General features: G+C 39.6%; 1 protein-coding gene and 1 long non-coding RNA gene across 3 annotated transcripts; one reads left to right on the top strand and one right to left on the bottom strand.

Annotated features, from left to right (window-relative positions):
- Window positions 1-525: 525 nt before the first annotated feature.
- Window positions 526-13,703, bottom strand: LOC146669145 (phenazine biosynthesis-like domain-containing protein 1). Of its 2 annotated transcripts, XM_085405601.1 has the most exons (11): window positions 13,526-13,703; window positions 7,855-7,954; window positions 4,744-4,842; window positions 4,454-4,563; window positions 4,296-4,325; window positions 4,111-4,199; window positions 3,783-3,874; window positions 1,963-2,046; window positions 1,700-1,762; window positions 1,436-1,589; window positions 526-1,098 (listed from the first exon to the last, which is right to left on the bottom strand). In XM_085405601.1, exons 1-10 carry the CDS (start codon window positions 13,607-13,609, stop codon window positions 1,477-1,479), a joined length of 864 nt encoding a protein of 287 aa, XP_085261727.1. In that variant the 5' UTR covers window positions 13,610-13,703; the 3' UTR covers window positions 526-1,098; window positions 1,436-1,476. The 2 variants fall into 2 exon arrangements, with proteins under 2 accessions (XP_085261727.1, XP_085261728.1); XM_085405602.1 differs by lacking the exons at window positions 526-1,098; window positions 4,744-4,842 and having other exon boundaries at window positions 1,126-1,589.
- A 381-nt stretch (window positions 13,704-14,084) lies between these two features.
- LOC146669144 (uncharacterized) lies at window positions 14,085-16,743 on the top strand. Its single transcript, XR_014911848.1, has 4 exons — window positions 14,085-14,588; window positions 14,865-14,912; window positions 15,151-15,246; window positions 15,695-16,743. It is a non-coding gene; the product is annotated as an uncharacterized LOC146669144 (long non-coding RNA).
- The last annotated feature ends 3,928 nt before the right edge of the window (window positions 16,744-20,671 follow it).

Raw genomic sequence — 20,671 nt, 5'->3', positions numbered from 1 at the left:
GATATATTGCTGTATTTATTTACAAGTGTAAACCAATTTTGAACGATCATTGCAAAAAACATGAATTTCTGTATACATTCTAAGTTCTGTAATATGTATACTATCTGTAAAAAGAGTATCGACCAATGTATCAGTATCTAAATTTTTAACTCCTTTTTATCAGTATCACCCTAAAGTTTTCAGTATTAGTCAGGTCCTAAAAATACTAAGAGAGCAAAATATGTGTATCTAGCAAATCTAATTTAAGAAAAGGGATCACATACACAAAAATGCTGCCCATACAGCTAACAAATAAAAACAATCCACATTATGTTCTTTAAAAAAATATATCATATTGGGAAACCTATAACCCTACTGATTAAGAGCCACGTCACTATGATAGACCTATATCAGGCCAATGATACTGATCAACTGATCCATCAATCGGGCTCTGGTACATGTCAGCTGAGAGCTGGAAGATTAATTTGAGATGCAGCTCAGCACTGTGTTCAAGTTTTGTTTATGTTTATTTATATAGATAGATAGATAGATAGATAGATAGATAGATAGATAGATAGATAGATAGATAGATAGATAGATAGATAGATAGATAGATATAGGCCAGCTGATTGTAGGCCTGTGAGTTTTAAATGACTACAAGTTTAATTTATTGTAATGACGGTGGTTATCCAAATAATAAGCTAAAACATTCCTACGAATTGTAGCTCAATTATGCATGCACACACAAGCACATTAGCTAGCTCCGTCTTATTTTAATATCAGGCTAACCAATGGCGGTGACAATATCTTAGCCAAACTAGTAACCTTAAAACACATGAAAAATAAGAAAGCAATATCATACACGTATAGTTGTAAAACCTCTTACCTCAATGTGTTTTTTTAGATTAGATGCTGAAGTCTTGTAAGCTGAAATGACTGTAGAGGTCAAACAAAGTTTGCACTGCATCTGGACGCTGTCTCCTTTTCTCCCTCTGTACACGAAAAATTCCTCCAGGTATGGCCACGGGCACGCGTCCTCCGTCTTTTCTACGTCGTTTTCATGGTTGACAGTGTTATCCTCTGTCTCCATTTTGGCTTCTTTGTCTCCAAATCTTCCGTCTATAAAGTAGTTTGTACTCCACCATTTAGCACCTCCAGACACCTGTGCCTGCTGCTGCAGCGGAGTTTATTCTTTGCTTACGTCTTAAATTGGCGCGGTCAATCGAGACCGCGCCAATTTAAGACGTAAGCAAAGACGTAAGCGTTATTGGCTGCAAAAATGCAGACGAAAGGTTTGAATATTAATTCAAATTGTGGGCGTACTCAGTAGTGACTTTTGATTTTATAAGTAGCGAAGTAGATTACATGGTGTAAGTTGTACTCAAGTATGAGTAAAATTACAAACTTGAAAAATTACTCGTAAAAGTACAAGTACCCAAAAAATGTACTTAATTACAGTAACGTGAGTATTTGTAATTCGTTACTTCCACCCCTGGTCTACAGTTTGATTGTTCCCTGCAGAATAGTGATGGCCTGTCCAGCTATGTTGATTCTTCCATCATCCCTCAGTTCAAGTTCCAGCTCGCCACCACGACTGGAGCACTGGTAAGCTGCACAGACACAATAAGCAGGTTAATTATGGATAAAAGTGGAACACAACGTCTGTTATCATCAGATAAATGACACATTAGTAAAAGGCGGAGAAGGTTCAAATACGTACCCAGCATTTTCTTCTTTCCTAGTTTTTCAGACCAGTAGCTACCTAGGATTGTGTGGTTAGAGCCTGCCAGAACAAAGAATGCATAGCAGGAATAGCTTAACACTTTCTCTCAGTAATAAGACACCTGTAAATGCATCCTCTTTAATCACTTTAGTCCAGCTGCTTATATGTAAACGTTTTTAGACACACAAACATGGTCAGAATTATGTTATTTGAGAAATAATGTCTATAGATTACATACTAGTAAAGAGCAACCATCTTACCAGTGACAGGATCCTCAGGGACGCCAAACCATGGAGAAAAGTCTCTCGAGTAGAAGTCATATCGTGGCTGGCAGTCAGGTGATCCTGTTTCCACATGTTAGCAGTGTTTGATATGTAATGTTTGTTGGCAGAAACATTCAGTGAATGTTGTTATACAAATTAAAATGGGCAACAAACGAGTCCACAGGATGGTGACGGCAAAGGAGAAATCGGCGCACCATTTGTCCTGTGATCAAACATTTCCCCAGAGCTCAACCCAAATGAAGGCCTATATCAGGGGTCCCCAATCCCAGTCCACAAGGGCCGGTGTCCCTGCAGGTTTTAGATCTCACCCTGGGTCAACACACCTGAATCACATGATTAGGGATGGGTACCGGTGTCCGGTGCCATGATGGCACCGGTTCTGACATAAACGGTAGTAACCAGACCGAAAAGCAGCGCACATTTCGGTGCTTTATTTCGGTGCTTTTTTTTCCTGAGCTGTGATACACTTCTAGCCAATCATTTTACGTTTCCGAGGATAGTAGGCGGGGCCAGGTACGTACGTTCTGTTAGAGCAGAGCTACAGATTAAAAATGTCCAAGGCGAAGCGGTCAAAAGTCTGGCTGTACTTCACAGCAAAAGATGCAAACTCAGCAGCAACAAGTGCTTTAAGCTGATACTGTGATACTGTGCAAAGGAGGTAACACCAAGAATCCGATGAAACACCTGGCGACGCATAGCGTTTTTTTTTAAAAGCCGAGAAATGCGCCATATTTGATAGCTTGCTGCGAGACCTCACACCGTGCACGTCGGGTGGGTTGCCAGTTATCGGACCCGGAGCAACATCCCCCAAAAACCCGAAGAATAGAGTCCTGGCCCCTAGCCCTGCCAGTGTAGCAGAAATGATGAGGATGATGATGCAGCAGCAGCCGTTCTTCTCTGCGTGAGTAGCTTAATGTTGTTCGTGTGTAATTTACGTTGAGTAGGCTAACCATGTTATTACATTAATGCAGGTATGGTGAACTAGCAAACATCATCATAGCTACATGCGGCTGTCTTCTTGTTTGATGGCAGATACTCCCTTCACCCTGGCCAAAAAGGCTAAAATGACCAAAGAAAAAGTGGAAAACAGCTAAACATGAGAGGTTTTTGGACAAAGTTTGTGTTTTTTCCATTGTTTAAGCACTGCTTCCAACCAAGAGTGATACCATATATGCCACATAGCTGCAGAAAAGGCACACATTGTTATCTTTTTACAAAAAAAACCAGCTGAACATGAGAGGTTTTTGGACAAAGTTTGTGTTCTCCATTCTTTAAGCACCGGTTCGAGCACCGTTTAAGCACCGGCACCGTTTCAAAAGTACCGATTTGGCACCGGTATCGGATAAAACCTAAACGATACCCATCCCTACACATGATTAGTTCATTACCAGGCCTCTGGAGAACTTCAAGACATGTTGAGGAGGTCAGTTAACCTTTAAATCAGCTGTGTTGGATCAAGGACACATCTAAACCCTGCAGGGACACCGGCCTCGTGGACTGGGATTGGGGACCCCTGGCCTATATTATGAGTGGAATCATAGACTGTGCTCTTCATCACCATCATCATTAAAACACCAAATGAGGGAATGTTTTTGGCAGAGTGCTGTTCATCCCTCTAACAGAGGTGCATTGAAGCTTTTCTGATGGTACATGGTGGGACCACACCTCGCTTAAACACTTCATGTTGGGTTTCCTCTGGTTTATTCTTTACTGTTACGTCTTCATTTTAATGGAATTACTACATGTGGTCCGATCCAGCAAGTCTACAACTCTACGAAACGCACAGCTCCGATTACCTTTCATAGTGATGATGACGGCGCAGAATCTTCCACTTCTCTCAGTATTCTCAAGAGCCACAGTGTCAACTTTCAGATCGGTAAGCGCAGAGCTGGAGATAATACACAAAAAGCACATATACATTTACTAAAACGTGATGAGTGGGTGTAGAAGGCCAGTTGCTTGATTATTTGTTTGGGCTTTAAACATATGAATAAGCCCCACTAGCCGGGCACCTGAGAAATATAATTGATTGTTGCTGAACAAATGTTTAAGATCTCATGAACAGTAGGACCACTATTGAGATTCCTTTGAATTTGGCAACAAGCAAAGTGTTTTTTAACCAACATGTCACAGCTGTCAGCCAGTCGAATCAGCAGCTTCTTGGTGTTGTAGCAAAATAAAACTTCCTGAACCGGGAGGTTTCCGACTGCCGCCTGTGTCACACATGTAAAGGCAGAGACTTAGCTGAACACACACACAGGAATGTAGTTACACTTTCTCAAACTGTTCAGAAAAATGTGATTTCTGACCTTGATGGTGTCTTTGAAGTCGTTGGGATCCTGAAATAAAGGGAGTTCAGAAAGAAAGCCATTTTATACACTGTTAATAAAACACAAGAACTCGTTTTTTTACATTACAGGATCTGATTAAATTGTTCATGTAACTAAACAGGAAAAGTTTATTTTACCACTCTGGTGGGGGGATTCAGAGGAAAGTCCATGATGTACCCTTCCTCCTTCTGGGTGACGGAAAGATCTCCACTTTTGGTCTCAAACACCAGGGTGGGATTTACATTTTCTGAAGGAAAAAATCCATTATATGGTTACATGCTGGCACCTCTTTGCTCCTTCTTGCAGTCAGCTGCATTGTGCATTACAGGCATCTTTTAAAATAGCTCCAGCGGCCTTTTCTAGTGCACCATGATGTCACTTTTTGGTTTTTTGAAAAACCTTTTTATGTGTAAATGTTGCATCTTACTGATGTGTTGGAATAGCACTGCTGCAGAGGCCAGAGTGGCATGACCGCACAGGTCTACTTCAGTAGTTGGTGTAAACCATCGAAGGCGGAATCTTGATCCTGTTAATCACACATTTAAGACTTTTTTCAGTTTTGTTTTGGTATTAGTTTCAAATACACAGAGTTAAGCAGTGTAGATAATAATGTTAGTGATTGGCTTACATCCACAAAGGTCTTCAAGGTCCAATTAATGATTTATTGGTTAAAGATTGACAAAAAGCCTTATAATTTAGAAACCATCATTGGCCTCCCGTCCACACTGAGACGGCGTTTTCCCCGAAGGAAAACGCAGCGTTCTCAAAACGCTCTCGAAAACGCATATATTTGAAGACGGTGCTTTGGCATGGCAGTGTGGACTGAAAACGCAGACTTTCGAAAACGATGGCACATGTTAGTCATATGATGCAGTCATGTGACCAATTAAACAAAGATCGAGGAGGGCATTACACAGCAGTTGTTTTGTTTGCTCTCAATTTTGACAGCCCTATTAAAGATTAATATCAGTTTCTACATTCTTTAATTCTCACTCGCTTTTGCAACGTTGTACTTTTGTGTTACTCGCAGCAACAACTCCACCTCATTGTTAGTCCATTTAAAAAAAACTTGGTGTTTTTCCTCAACATTTTGCCGCGACGTTTCAAAGAGCCAGAAAGTAAATAAACGGCAGATAGAAATGAGGTAGGTCGAATCTTCTTGCGTTTTACGCATGCACAGTACTGGAACGTAAGCGTTTTCGGCCGTTTCAATGTGGACGCACAACTCTGTGAAAACGAATTAAGACGCTAGTGTGGATGCAGAGCGTTTTCAGATGAAAATGCCGTTTTCAAATCTATCCAGGCTAGTGTGGACGTAGCCTTAGAGAAGCTGCTCATAGCTGGAAGTCATTAAATTGTGGGAGATGAGGAAAAAATGTGGGAGATGGCTCTACAACATCTGTGTGTGAGCAGAGAACTGCAAATGCCAGATGATATTTTTGGCAAATTACAAGAAGAATACTGAACTGTTACTGTCATGGTTTGGGTTCACTTTTTACTTATTTAATTTAAATATCAGGCACTCTTTAAAAAGTCATACATGCTTTGATCTTATTACATATGGACTATTGTAATTCCCTCTAATATGGGCTCAACCAGTTTTTTTCTCCTTTCTCAGCAAATATAATTCAGAGTAAGGCAAGGCAAGGCAAGGCAAGTTTATTTGTATAGCACAATTCAACAACAAGGTGATTCAAAGTGCTTTACAGAGACATTAGAAACAAGAACAAATAAAAAGCATGATTTAAAATTGAATAAAACAAGCAAATAAACTAACTAATTAACAAACAACAAACAAACAAACAAACAACAGTATATAAAATCAAAACAGATAAAATCAGAACAGTAGATAAAATCAGTAGTTAAATGTAAGTTTTGAAATTTAAGCTTAAAGTGTGGATTTGGTGCTTTATTCAAATGCAGCTGAGAACAGGTGAGTCTTCAACCTGGATTTAAATAAACTGAGTGTTTCAGCTGATCTGAGGCTTTCTGGGAGTTTGTTCCAGATATAAGGAGCATAAAAGCTGAATGCAGCTTCTCCGTGTCTGGTTCTGACTCTGGGAACTGATAAAAGACCGGATCCAGATGACCTGAGGGATCTGGAAGGTTCATACTGGGTCAGGAGGTCACTGATGTATTTTGGTCCTAAACCATTCAGAGCTTTATAGACCAGCATCAGAACTTTAAAGTCTATCCTCTGACGGACAGGCAGCCAGTGTAAGGACCTCAGAGCTGGACTGATGTGGTCCACTTTTTTGGTCTTAGTGAGGACTCGAGCAGCAGAGTTCTGAATGAGCTGTAGTTGTCTGACTGATTTTTTAGGTAGACCTGTAAAGATGCTGTTACAGTAATCAAGCCTACTAAAGATGAATGCATGGACTAGTTTTTCCAGGTCCTGTTGAGACATCAGATCTTTTATCCTTGATATATTCTTGAGGTGATAGTAAGCTGACTTTGTTATTGTCTTAATGTGTTTTTCTAAGTTTAGGTCTGCATCCATCACTACACCCACATTTCTCGCCTGGTTTGTGGTTTTTAGATGTATAGATTGAAGTTCTCTGGTGACCTTCTTCAAAAGTCACATTTTTAAGTCTGAAGTTAAACTTATTGTATCTGTTCCTGCTTCTTCTTTGTCTTTGTGTTAATGATACCTGCATTCCTCTTGGACCGACTGCACACTGCATTTTTCACTGTGACAGCTTGTTGCACAGTTCTTTGGACTCCATACAATGTAACATTTTGACCCGACAGACTGCTGAGGACAGTTTGTGCACAAAGTGAGTACAATGCAGCTCTGTGTGTGTTTAACTGTATAGGATCTCTCTAAACATAAGCTATTGAACAGATAAACTTGAAAAATAATGAGCTCCTGCTAATGGTTGTGGGTCCTTAATTCTGCCTGACGGGACTAGTTTAGTTTTGCTGAAGGCTAACCTTTCGTGAATGACATTTCTCAATAGGTACAAAGTGCCATGAAATAGACTTTGTGGTGATTTAAAGATATTTTTCTCTAATTAACTGTATTTTGACCCTGAAATGTCTGTTGTCTCACTTTGTTAACAGAGCCACTGGTTTGATTCAGACACTCCTAACTGTTCCTGCAGCTCACATCATTACAAAATGACGTGGCATTTTCTCTTAGAGCCTCACAGCTGTGCAAATTCTTCACCACTACTCACAGCTTCTTCTTTATTTAATAGTGACTCCATTTTTTCCTATCATACAATTTCCTTGACTCATTTATTTCACTTGTCATGTTATTCAGGTTTTCAGGTTTTTGTTATTTTATTTCAGTCTTTTTTATTTTCTGCAAATACGATATACTACGGTTCTTATAACTATAAAGTCATACAAACTTGTTAATCCATATTGAAAAATTTCTATCCTGCACCTATAGGGACTACTTTTAAGTTTAAGCAGTATGTGAATCATACACCATACTGTATACTTTTGAAAGGGAGCTTTCCATTACAGCATTATAATCTAAGAGGCTTTGGAATTGGCAACCCAAATGTGATCTGAATTAAAACAGACATACCTGTAGTAAAGCTATCAGAGGGATTAATCCTGGTGATGAAAGCAGTTTCTGAGAGGTTCATCTCTGCTGCTATCTTGTAATACAAGTCATCACTCAGCTCCTGTTAGAAACACACGATTTGATGAGTAAATATAAATATTTGTGATGAGTGTCACTGATATGAGCTGCTATGACCACGGTTCCAGATTAACTGGGGTTTATGGAAGCCCGTTTCCGCCACTAAAAAAAAAAAAAAGGATCCATAACTCAAAATTTCGAGTTATTTTCTCAAAATTCCGAGTTATTTTCTCGAAATTTCGAGTTACTTTCTCGAAATTTCGACATATTAACTCAAAATTTCGACATATTAACTCAAAATTTTGAGAAAAGTAACTCGAAATTTCGAGTTAGCGCTGCCAATCAGTAATCTACATGAATGACGTCATTTCCTTGTTACCCGGAAGCTGAAGCCCTCAGCTACAAATGCTACAGCTAAGCTACCGGTATTACATCCAGTCGTGAATGCACAGATTGCTGAGTGTTTTCAGCCTGGCTTCACAAATGATGAAGTCCCTGTGTTATTAGCTGAATCACATGGTGTTACTATCAGCAAACGTACTCGCGAAAGCGCCAATTTGTTGGGATCCGTTTTTGAGTGCGCGTTCCTCTGCGCCATATGCTTCCGGGTAACAAGAAAGCGACCTCATTCACATATATTTTTGATTGGCAGAGCTAACTCGAAATTTCGAGAAAAGTAACTCGAAATTTCGAGAAAATAACTCGAAATTTCGAGTTATGGATACTAGCTTTTTTGTTTTTATTTAGTGGCGGAAACGGGCTTCCTTAGTATGGAACACCAGGACTGCCATAATGAATTAAATACACCATTAAATAATTAATTAAATGTGGCAATAATTAATTAAAATTGGAATTAATTAATTAAATAAATAGTTATGACACATGTAATTAATTAATTATTGACACATTTAATTAATTATTTATGTATTTCACATTTTAATGAATTATTGACACATTTAATTAATTATTGACACATTTAATTAATTATTTAATGATATATTTATTTATTTCATTTTGGCAGTCCTGACGCCTGGCTCTCATCATGAAATAATTTTATCTGTCAGCCTCACCCATCAAACTCAGGGGGCGGGGTTAACGCTGATCGAGTCAAAACCATTGCTTTGGCCTGGTGGCCATTGTTTCTAGCACACAACAACCGGCATGTGGAAGCTAACAGAACTGAGCTTTGAAAAACCCTGTTTGTGTGTTACCAAATACCGTTTTAATATTTTTTTAGCCGAGAATGTAGTGGTTTAATCTTCATGTGTCTGGTCGGTTTGTCAAGATACAGCCTCTTTGCAAAAGTGTTTCGATGATTTCGGAGATGTCTGCCCAGTCTCACGGCAAAGCGTGGGATAGACCCGCTCGCCTCGCAAGCAATCCCACCGACAAAGCGCAGGCCCCGGTACACAGCTGTAGTAACCCCCGCTGACTTCTTTTACTGAGGTTATATTTATCGGTGTTTTATTTCCTGATGTTCTTATGTGTCCTACGTGTTTCAGTCGCCAATTCTGAATTATAACTAACATTAAAAACATGTTTAAGGAGGAGAGAGAGCAAATAAATCTGTTTAACATCTGATCTTTGGGTTTTTGTTCAGTAATCAGCGTGACCTGTGTATAAACACATAAAAGAGATAACGTTGGTGTTTCCGTCATGTAGTAACTGCTGGCTTTAACTGTACAAAGGTTGTTCGACACTATGAAACACATACAGACTTCATGATGTTCGGCTAATATTTTTATTGTGAATATTAATCATGCTGACCTCGCTCTGTACACCACGCAGCGAGGTCAGCATATCCACGATATCCTCAGCTCCATGAGTTAACACAAAGTTTCACAGCTGACTATCTAACTGCCAACTATTCCAGAGACGTGAAAATATACAGCATAAAGAAAAGTGTAAGAGACTCAGCAGCAGATTAGAATAACAGTTATAGATTTAATAAATCACCAAATGAATCCAAGAAACGAGCAAACCTGTTCCGACAATTTGAATTTGTATTCCCTCAGCTGCAGACTCGCTGCTGTTTAAATGTTTGAAAAGGAAGATTAGATATAAAAAACGTCAAACATAGACTCAGTCTGCCTTCACATTTGATATGAGGCCAGCACGTATAGTGGCCTCAGCAGGCTATTACTGAAATACACGTGCTATATCATAAACTATGATATAAATAGGGAGGTCCTATTAACATGTTTAGTTTTAAAGGACACCTTCCTGCCTTTAGTCTCATTCATGAGCAGTATTAGTTTTCTTCTAACATCCAGAAGTCTGCACGATGTGTTTCATAGTTTGTAACAAGCCTTTGACAGGTAAACATAACATGACCGAAAAAGCAAAAAAAAAAAAAAAGAGAGAGAGAGAGAGAGTGTTGAGATAAGAAGAGAAAATTCTCTCAATTATGGAGACAGGCAAATGGTTCATTTATGTTTGATGTGTGTTTATTCCTCCCTAAATATCGTCGGTGAAGTTTGCCATGCATGTCAGATTTTCCTGCGCATTTTTATACCTCTGCCAACAGAGAGAGAAAAAAAATCACATTCTAACAGACAGCTGGTGCTTAGAATACAGTTGAATAACTATTAAAAAACAGATGATATTTAGATGATAGTTCAGTCTAACACATGTGCCAGTGAACCATTAAACGTCTGTGAAACTATGCAGTTATGAAACGTAACTTTAACCTCAGCCAAACCGATTTGCTCAGTTGTAAATAAAACAGCGAAGTAAACGTGACCCGACAGACAGAACCTGAGTGAATGAAGTCCAGCGTTTAACCACTGAGAGCTAAAACTCAGCTGAGGTTTGAAAGCTGTGTGCCGGTGATTGGACATCAGCCGCCGATGAAGCTGTTCGCCTATAAAGTGCTCTGTAAGGAAAGGCTCCAGCAGCTCTGCGCTCGGGGAAAACACTATATTTACTTATCTTGTGCAGAAAAATGCGCTGACATTGCGTTATATCGAGCACCGGCTGCCCAGTTAAACTGTGACTATCACCAGGTAACTAGGCGTGTTTCTTGAATTAGCAGCAGGTGTTAAACAGCTGACAGATGAGGAGGAGGATGCATGCAGGTAAACTGAGGGTCTGTTGAGCTGATCGCTGGTTTCGTGAGAAAAATGTCAGCTCGTTCTTTATGTTACAGAAGCACAGAGACACAAGACCAGGCGGAAAGAGACGATCGTTCGGTGAAAATGAGAATCTGCGAATGCAACATGTGGAACACGGAGAGTGGAATATGTAAACAAACCAGTTAACGTAACCCCCTGGGTGCACTCTGCATGCTAATTGTTAGCAGAGCTAGTGAAATCTCTGAAAACATCTGAGCACTTTTGCAAACATGTTCTATGTTGACAACCTGACCAGACATACGTCGCAACATTCGCGGCTAAAACACTATTAAAAGTGTAGCTGGTGACAGAAAAACGGGGTATTTTAAAGCTACACCACCACCATTGCTGCCTGTGATTTGATCTGCATTCTGGGATAACTGGCTGCCCCAAGTCTACACAAGCAATCGATTATCTAGGATCGACCTGTTTTGACTTACTTTGCACGGCAACCAATCAAATGTTAGAGAAGCTGCATGGGCAGCGTTAACCCCGCCCCCTGAGTTTGATGGGTGAGGCTGACAGATAAAATTATTTCATGATGAGAGCCAGGCGCCAGGACTGCCAAAATGAAATAAATAAATATATCATTAAATAATTAATTAAATGTGTCAATAATTAATTACATGTGTCAATAATTAATTAATTACATGTGTCATAACTATTTATTTAATTAATTAATTCCAATTTTAATTAATTATTGCCACATTTAATTAATTATTTAATGGTGTATTTAATTAATTCATTATGGCAGTCCTGGCGTTCCATACCTTAGGGGTTGGTCGAACAGATGTGTGGTCGACTTGCTTTTCAGGAGCCGCTACCAACAAAACAGCAAATAAACACCAAATACTTCATCTGTGATATTTGTGAGGTTACCTCAATCTTGTTGCTCATGATGAACAACTAAATGTTTAAAAATGTCGCGAGTGTACCTGGTGATATTCTCATGCAGGAGGCGATCGTGAAAACGGCAAACAATTAACACCACGCCGATGCTGTTCACAGGGCAGCAAGAGCAAACGATCGGGAGAATCTTGTCGTCGTTATCGTTCCCCTCGTACGTGTTATTGCTCCGATTTCAGTGTTTTCGCTTCACAACTAAAGCGTGCAGTTTACTTTGTGTTCACTCAAATGGAGTCGAGTCAACTAGCTCCACCTGTGGCCGAGCGCCACAGCCTACAGCCAGATTAACTTGTGACACATCTGCACCTGGCTCTATCGCCACGTTTGAATTCGTTTCATGCACAATACATTTGGAACTTTCTATTTTGTCTGTTTGCATGTCTTGCAAATAAACCTTTAAAATAAATGAAATGGCATTATGTATTTATTTGTGGCCTACATCAGTAAGAAATGCACAATTATATACACAAAGTTATAGAAATCACCACTCCCGTTGTTCATGATGATTTCAATATTTCTTCCCATAACAAAGAAATACGTCTTGAACAAATATATGACACATTCATATTTCACTGGTGTTGTAACATCACATCCTGTAAGCATAGTCTGCCTGTGTCTTTTCTCTGGAAATGAACATTTTCAGCCAGTATAGGTAAAACAACAACATGGCTGGAGAGAGTTTGTATGAGTTGTATAATTGTGGTTAATCTATAAACATTTGTAAGGAGATGGCAGTTACCGTGAATTTACAGCTGTTACACAGTGATTAGTAATAAACAGAGCCAGTGAGAGTGATTGGATTTAAGAAAGTGAGTGACTCAGGTGTGTCAGTTGGTTTGTCATCTGTGTTTGAGTGTGGGGGAGAGCTAGAAATGTTTACTTTTAATGCTAAGCAAGGAATATTCATGATTTATTTCCAAAACTTGCATATGATCTGCAATTTGTAGCAGATCTACTGACTATCACATAGCAGCTGGAGCAGTCTCAAATGGAGGCCAGACTACAAATGTTGTGCATGCTAAATAAACAGAAACAAATGATCCCTGTTGTCTTTACTTAATGATTGGTTTTAGTCCTGACAATCCACATTGCTGTCATTGCATCTTTCAACATGTTTGTGGGTCGATTTTAAGTGTAGCCACTCAGCTTCTTCTGCAGATATGTCACAAGTTAATCTAGTAGTAGCACTTGGCCACAGGTGGCAGTAGTGGACTGACCTCCATTTGAGTTCATCTTTCTAAAGCAGATGATTGTAAGCTTCTGGCAGGCAAACAGACGAAGTTTGCTGACTGAAAAAGAATAAACAACTAAATAAGTTAATTAGAAGCAGCAGGCTGATGTATCTTATTGTGTGTATCTGTTCTTGTGTGATAAGAAAGTTTTCAGGGGAAAGCAAACAAAAAAAACCCACTTTAATTTTCATGGTTTGATTGATAAAAGATTGTTTGAGTTAAAATACCTTTAAAAACACATGTTGTCGAGCTTGTTTTGCAGAACGAATTTCTGCCTCTGGTCTGCACTTGTGCGAAGCACCGATGCAGGCCGCCATAGCGCCAGACTACACATTAAGCTGTGGCCTAAATAGTTTTACTCACATGCAGAAGTGGACAAATTGCCGCAGGGTTTCCCTTGAACGGCAAATTGGTGAAGGAATCCAGCGTGTACACTGGTATCTCCATTGTAGGTAAGCGAAGGAAGACGAAAATGGCTTAAAAGTCAAGAGCCTCCTTCTTCAGCTCCGTTTTTGGTGGACAAAGTCCGCACCCACTGCTTTTTTTTTTTTTAACAAGAACTTTATTAATCAATCAGTGAGTACAACATACAAACAGATGAGGTATACAAGAGAGTAGAACATGAATACAAATAACCAGGAGTACAAAATAATGCAGTTTCACGTGCAATGTTTCCACTGTAAACCCGAATGTTCAAAGTAATTAAACAGATTAAGTAGTGTATACTCAAAGTCTTTAAAAAGTTCTGTTAACTTAAATATGTCAAGTTCGTATAACATGTTCTTCTTTTTGAGTAAATGAAACTAATAATATTTGATTGAATTTAACTATTTCTATATTAAGTAAGCATCACTTAAAATCATAACTTAAGCACAACGTAACACAGTTAAGTTAGGACATATAAGAATGGTAAAGTCCTGTTATTTTTGTTGTTTCAAGTAGGATTTAATAATAAACTTAATTTATGTAGCACATGCTAAAATACAATAAAATCTCAAAGTGTTTCACCAAATAAGTAAAATCAAATTGTCTTAAATGCATTAGTGAAAGACAAAATGTATTTATTTTAATATTCATTGTCAAAGGAGCTTGCAAAGAAAAGCGTCTGGACTTCTTTAAGTTCCTTTGACTACGATGACCTGGATGACTGAGAACCTTCACAGACATTTAATATTCATTGTTTTATCAATGTGTCCTACATATATATTTTTAATTTTTTCCGTAAGTGTTGAGCAGCTGCAGGAATCAATTTTTATTCCGAGTTAATCTCTGATTCACCCTCCGAAGCGGAAGGCGGCGCTAATGAGCATTAATACGAAACACAGAAGAAGTAAAGGTATATGGGCGGGAACAGCACCAAAGAGGCAACACGGACGACTGGAGAAAGTTGGACCTAACGGCAGCAACTAGCATCACTGGACTTACAGTAAGTTTTCAATGTTGATATTAGTTTATTGTTAAAATACGAATATTTAGTTGTATTTTGGGTGCGTGTCGAAAAGAATAGCAGAAATGTCGGTCCGTGTTTTTTATGTGCTTTGCTGCTCTCCCCGAAGGAAACTTTGCGCTTGCAGAGCTAGCATTAAGTTGTTGTAATGAGGGTCGCAGGCTGTTTAAAAAGTTAGATACTACTTGTTCTAGAGGTGGCGCCCGGTCGCCTAGTATGAAACAAAGTATTTTAATCTCTCTAAATTTTTAACAGCAGACAGCAGATGCCCTGGCTGAAATTCTAAGAATTCACAATGAACAGGTAATAATAGATTGTTACACATTTTCATAGGTTGAACCAGTGGAACATTGGACAGGTTCAATGATTTAAATGAGCTTTTTGAATTTTGCTATTACTCCACTTTGTGTTTGCTATTTGTCTGACTGTATTAAAGATGTGAACAGGTTATTTGTGGACATATGTTCTGATTTGACTGTTGTTTTTGTTGTTGTTCAGTAAACTCACCAGTATATACAATTCTGTTTTTATCTGGAAATAGGAAATCCATGATATCCACACCAAGCGCACTACCGTTCTCCACGCCCTTCCTGTCTATCTGCGTGAGGATGTCTCTGGATTTTTCAGAACCTGCACTGTGAGTGTCCTTAAGTATCTAACAGATACTACTGTGTATATAAACAGTGCATCAAAGTACAAACATGTATTTTGATGCACTCTTTGGACTTACCTTTGTTTAGTCTACCCATATGGTTTCCATGTATGGTCTTTTCTGTCTCCTCACTACGAATGAACTGAATTGGTGTTTTGTTGAAAGTGATAAGATGTTTAGTAAAACATTTTCCTGTGTATTTCCTTTAGCTTAGTTTCAGTCTATCTCACACCACTTGATTCTCTGGTGAATTAGCTGATTTATGTGTGCAGAACATGGATCTTCTGTTTTTCACCTCTTACAGTGAGACTCAGGTCTCCCTTGTAAAAGAGGTATTGGATCTCAGTGGGAGTTGGTAAAATGAGAAATTATATGTCGTCTGTTGTATTTCTTGGTTTAGATTGTGATTAGTATCTCTTTTTCATTAATTCAGGACGAATCTGATGAGTTGGAGCTTGATGGTGTTGAAGTGGCCCTCTTCACTGTCATCAGTGACCATGACACAACAAGTCCAGTTCACTACCAACCTGTGAAAATCTCTGTCGTCATTGAAAGTGATGCCGTGTTCAGTCTCCCCAGATTTGGTGAAGCCTTCCTGGTAATGTTTGGACTGATCTATGCACTTCACCTCAGCTACCCCAAAGGCCTGACCAACACTTTAGAATTTACTCAAAAGATTTTATTTGGTCTAGAAAGTGGTAAACTGTCACCCAGGTTACAGACCCTCAAGAATGACTTGGTTATGTAGGAACTCATCTGAAAGAAGGATGCAGGGTGAAGCATTATAAAAGACTGGTTCAAAGTTCTCTCCTTTCATCTAAATAATGCCTCAAAACATTATTGCATTACTCTACAGGTGTTCAGCCAATAGGTCCAAACTATACAACGTGCCTTTGTTCTCATTAACATAATGCAAAGCAACACTAATGTTTTGTATGTTTTAATGTTTTTCGTAATACTATTTCCAAAACATTGTGGGCTGCGCAAGATGACCTAAATTTCACTGTTTGATACTGGTTAATGTAAAACAAATAGCATTGTAATTCACTCAAATTGCTGCCTTGTTGTCTTATTCAGATATTAGCCAGAGAGCCAAAAGCACATTTTGATATTATTATTTGGCATTATGTTTCATTACTCTGACAGTTTTCCTGACTAAACAATTTTTGGTCTACTTATTTTAATTTATAAATGTTTTTGTTAATTATTTTTAATTTATTTAAATTTTTTTTTTTAAATGTATTTAATTTCAACATAGTGCTAAAAGGGAGCAGTCAAGATACTGTTCAATGGCAGATGTTTATGACTTTTGCATATTAAGTTACCGATACTCAGTGTAATTGAGGCAATCAATTGCCTCAAAAATTTTAAGTTTTGGGTCACATGTTTTTAAGTATCAAGTAGTCAACATATTTGACTAACGTGTACTTAAAATAATGACAACACAAACTAATAAACATTTGAGTTTTGTTAACATAAAAATGTTGTAGTTGTGTACTTATTTTTTATAAGTTCTGTGAACTTATTTCTTTGAATTTGTAAACTTGAAACTTTAAGTCATATTAACTGCAAATATTTGAGTTGACCGTTCTCAAAAGATACAAGTACCATGTAATCCAAACTTTTATGTTCTGGAAAAATTTGACTTTTGAGTTGATCAACTCAAAAAAATTGAGGCAATCGATTGCCTCAATTTTTTTGAGTTCTGGTAACTTATTCGGGTTTACAGTGTCCAATAGATCAGACAGTAGCAGCAAAGGCTGTCATACAGTTGTCCTGCAGCTGCTTACCAGAGAAAAGATGAGTTTGATGATTGTGAGATAATTTCACGCAGAGATGGAGAAAGATGTAAGAAAGACATGACAGGAGGAAGAAGAGCGCTTTTTAAAAGGAGCGCTCAGTGACATTTGATGAACTGGAAGTTTAAAGCTAGCGCACCTTCATTCAAGACCTACTGTTACTTGTATTCTTTGAGTACATTTCAGAGCCTGTAGTTTTACACTTTTGGCGAGTAAAGAAGTCAAATCAGTCCTTGCCAGAGTAATTCTTATCTGCACTTTTGCTCAAATAACAAGTGTGTGTAAATTTTACCACCGCTGCAGTCAGGTGGCGCCACTAGCGGGTTTTGATATGGGCGACATGGGCGGTTGCCCGGGGCGGCATCGTAGTGGGGGGCGGCATAACGGGCATCGGCAAAAAAAAGTTGCTCGTACTCATGCTGCCCCGACATCATGCCAGCGCATTCTGGGGATGTCATAGGCACCGATCGGTGTTCTTGCGGCCATTTGCGGGGAGTAAGGGCGCCCTCCGTTTGCGAGCTGCGCTTGCTGCTTGCGGCACAGGGAGGAGAGGGCGTGGCGGCGGGGGATTTCAAATCACTTTTATTGTCACATCACATGTGCAGATACACTGGTACAGTACATGTGAGTGAAATTCTTGTGTGCGAGCTTCACAAGCAACAGAGGTGTGCAAAATACAATAACATAAGAACAAGCAAAATATAAGAATGGCTTGCAGAATCTTTTCAGTCTCCTGAGAAAGAAGAGGAGCTGCTGCGCCTTCTTCACTGTGTGTACTGACCACGTAAGATCCTCAGCCAGATGTACACCAAGGAACCGGAAGCTGCTCACTTTCTCCACAGCAGCGCCGTTGATGGTGATGGGGGTGTGTACTTCTCTGCACCTCCGGAAGTCCACTATCAGCTCCTTTGTCTTTGCGACTTTGAGGGTGAGATGGTTGTCTCGACACCAGTGGGTCAGGGCGCTGACCTCCTCCCTGTAGGCCATCTCATCACCTTTGGTGATAAGACCCACCACTGTAGTGTCATCCGCAAACTTCCCAATGATGTTGGAGTTGCTAATGGCCGTGCAGTCGTAGGTGTAGAGTGAGTAGAGTGGGGTGGCTCAGGTGGTAGAGCAGATCAGCTACTGATCGGAAGGTTGGTGGTTCGATCCTTGGCTTCCTCAGTCTGCATGCCAAATATCCTTGGGCAAGATACTAACCCAGAGTTGCCCTCCGATGCGTTCATCGGAGTATGAATCTGTATGAATGTAGTTTAGGTTGCACTTGAGTTGTATGAGTGGGGGTGAATGAGGCATGTTGTATAGAGTGCTTTGAGTACTCCGGGAGAGTAGAAAAGCGCTATATAAGAATCAGTCCGTTTACCAGTACAGGACAGGGCTCAGTACACACCCCTGTGGAGCACCAGTGTGGATGAGGTGATGCTGCCCAGTCTGACCACTTAGCTTCCTGTCTGTCAGACAGGAAGTTAAGGATCCAGCTGCAGAGGGAGCTGCTCAGTCCTAGATCCTGCAGTTTCCTGTCCAGCTTCGAGGGAACGATGGTATTGAATGCTGAGCTGTAATCTACAAACAGCATTCTCACATACGTGTCTCTCTTCTCCAGGTGTGAGAGGGCAGTATGTAGTGTCAGGGCTATGGCATCATCAGTGGACCTGTTGTGGCGGTATGCAAATTGTAGAGGGTCCAGTGAGTCAGGCAGTGCAGAGCAAACGAAGTCCCTGATCAGCTTCTCGAAGCATTTGCTCACGATGGGGGTCAGGGCTACAGGTCGCCAGTCGTTCAATGAGGAGATGGTGGAGGATTTGGGTACAGGGACGATGGTGGCCATTTTGAAGCAGGCTGGGACTACAGACAGAGAGAGGGAAAGGTTGAAGATGTGCGTGAACACTCCAGCCAGCTGAGCCGCGCATGACTTGAGGACGCGGCCGGGAATCCCGTCCGGACCAGTAGCTTTGCGTGCGTTCACCTTCCTGACGCACTTCCTCCTCAGATCCTGACATCCTCCTCAGTTGGTTATTAGCACCATCTAATAATCAACTCGCAAAATAAAACAAACAAACACGAAAACACCAGACATTATGATACAGACTTATAATCTGCACCGACGTTTTTTCGAAATTCTATACCGAAAAGTGAGCGCGAGAGCCCTCGGTGCACCTACTTGCTGCTGAAGTCAAAGTAAACTTTATTGTCATCTCCACTATATAAGTACAGTATATAGAGAGACGAGACGGCGAGCCTCCAGTTACAGCAGTGCAAGTAAACAAACAATAAATATAAGAAGAATAAGAAAATAAATATACACTTTAGGACTCGGGGTAAAGAGATCAATAACAATTTAAAATGTATAATTTACAGTTTGATGATTTAAAGTCTCACACGCAACCTGTCGAAAGGGGAGGGAGACATGCTGCTTCCAAATAGAGCACATTTCATTCATAATGATGTAAATCCAAGCCCATTATGTATTCATGATTAGACTCCTCGGTTGTGCAAAATCCCAGAAATAAACCCTAGAGTCTAGACAAAGCCAATCTATGATTTAAGGTGTAGGTCTATTACGTTATGTTGTGGTGATCCTCGGGTTGGGGGATGGATGTTCATACCGTAGTGCAACACTAAAACCAGTGGAAGATGGACAAGAAAAGGTCAAAGCCATCAGGTGCTCAGTTTAGAAAAAAGAGGGCGTGTTCGCCCAGGGCACCAAACAGGCTAGGACCGCCACTGGGTGGCGCCATGGGAAAACCAACCCACTCTGCTAGCAGTGAACAGCACCATCTGTTCAGCACTGCTGTAGATTTAATACATTTTAAGAGAAGATGCAAAACAGTCCACTGCCTGACAACACATGTGCATGATGATAACAGAGTTTTTCTATACAAAAAAAAAGTTTAAGCTTCACTTAAATTAGTAATTTAAAAAATATTCATCTATCAGTAATTAATGTTCAAGTAAAACTAAATTCTTATGTAGCAATCAGAACAATTTCTAAATCTCTCCATACTTTTGTGTGTGTTTTATTATTATTACCTTAAACATAAAAACTTTACTGTAGCTGCAGGGTTCTCAAAACCATTGCACAGCTCAAAGGTACTTATGGTAAATTTCAGTCTTTTAACATATCTTAAAACTTTCCAAAATGAATAAAGCTATCAACAGAATATGAAGAAAGAGCCACTCTGACTATATGTCCCAGATGTCTATGCATCGTGCTAAAGAAGGCTCAGCCAAGACTGAAACAGGGCCAGGCTGTATTTTGGTTTAATTTGAGGTTTGTACTACAAAAAGATGCAGTCAGTCAGTGTGATCTTTGATTAACCAGACAAGTGATTAAGAGCAAATTCTTATTTAAATCCAATATAAATAAATACATATCATTTAATACTTGCAATAAGTAACTTTAAATCTGCAAGTAACATCCAACAATAGTACTCTCAGGTACCTGCCTCTAGAGGGCGCTCCAACACATCTAATATTCCAGCACGCAGCACAATTATCAAAAGTTATAGTGTCAGAATCGATCAGTAAAGTAGTAATAACAGTTCTGTTCGATCACTGGGAGACCCCTATCTCTTCTGCCTGTAAAGTAAATGTCTCTTGCATTTGTC

Source organism: Rhamphochromis longiceps, linkage group LG5 (genome assembly GCF_057381845.1).
Source record: "Rhamphochromis longiceps isolate RC_006_pf linkage group LG5, R_longiceps_female_GT1.1, whole genome shotgun sequence".
NCBI classification, from domain to species: domain Eukaryota; kingdom Metazoa; phylum Chordata; class Actinopteri; order Cichliformes; family Cichlidae; genus Rhamphochromis; species Rhamphochromis longiceps.
The sequence above is the reverse complement of the archived record's forward strand: the minus strand, read 5'-3'. Positions and strand labels throughout refer to the sequence as shown.

Bases quoted from the DNA above. Each gene is read 5' to 3' on its own strand.
- LOC146669145 (XM_085405601.1), bottom strand. From the start codon at position 13,609: ATGGAGATACCAGTGTACACGCTGGATTCCTTCACCAATTTGCCGTTC. The intron at 4,843-7,854 runs GTATGTCTGTTT...TGTGATTAACAG, and splicing joins CTCTGATAGCTTTACTACAG to GATCAAGATTCCGCCTTCGA. The intron at 3,875-4,110 runs GTTGGTTAAAAA...TATTATCTCCAG, and splicing joins CTGGCTGACAGCTGTGACAT to CTCTGCGCTTACCGATCTGA.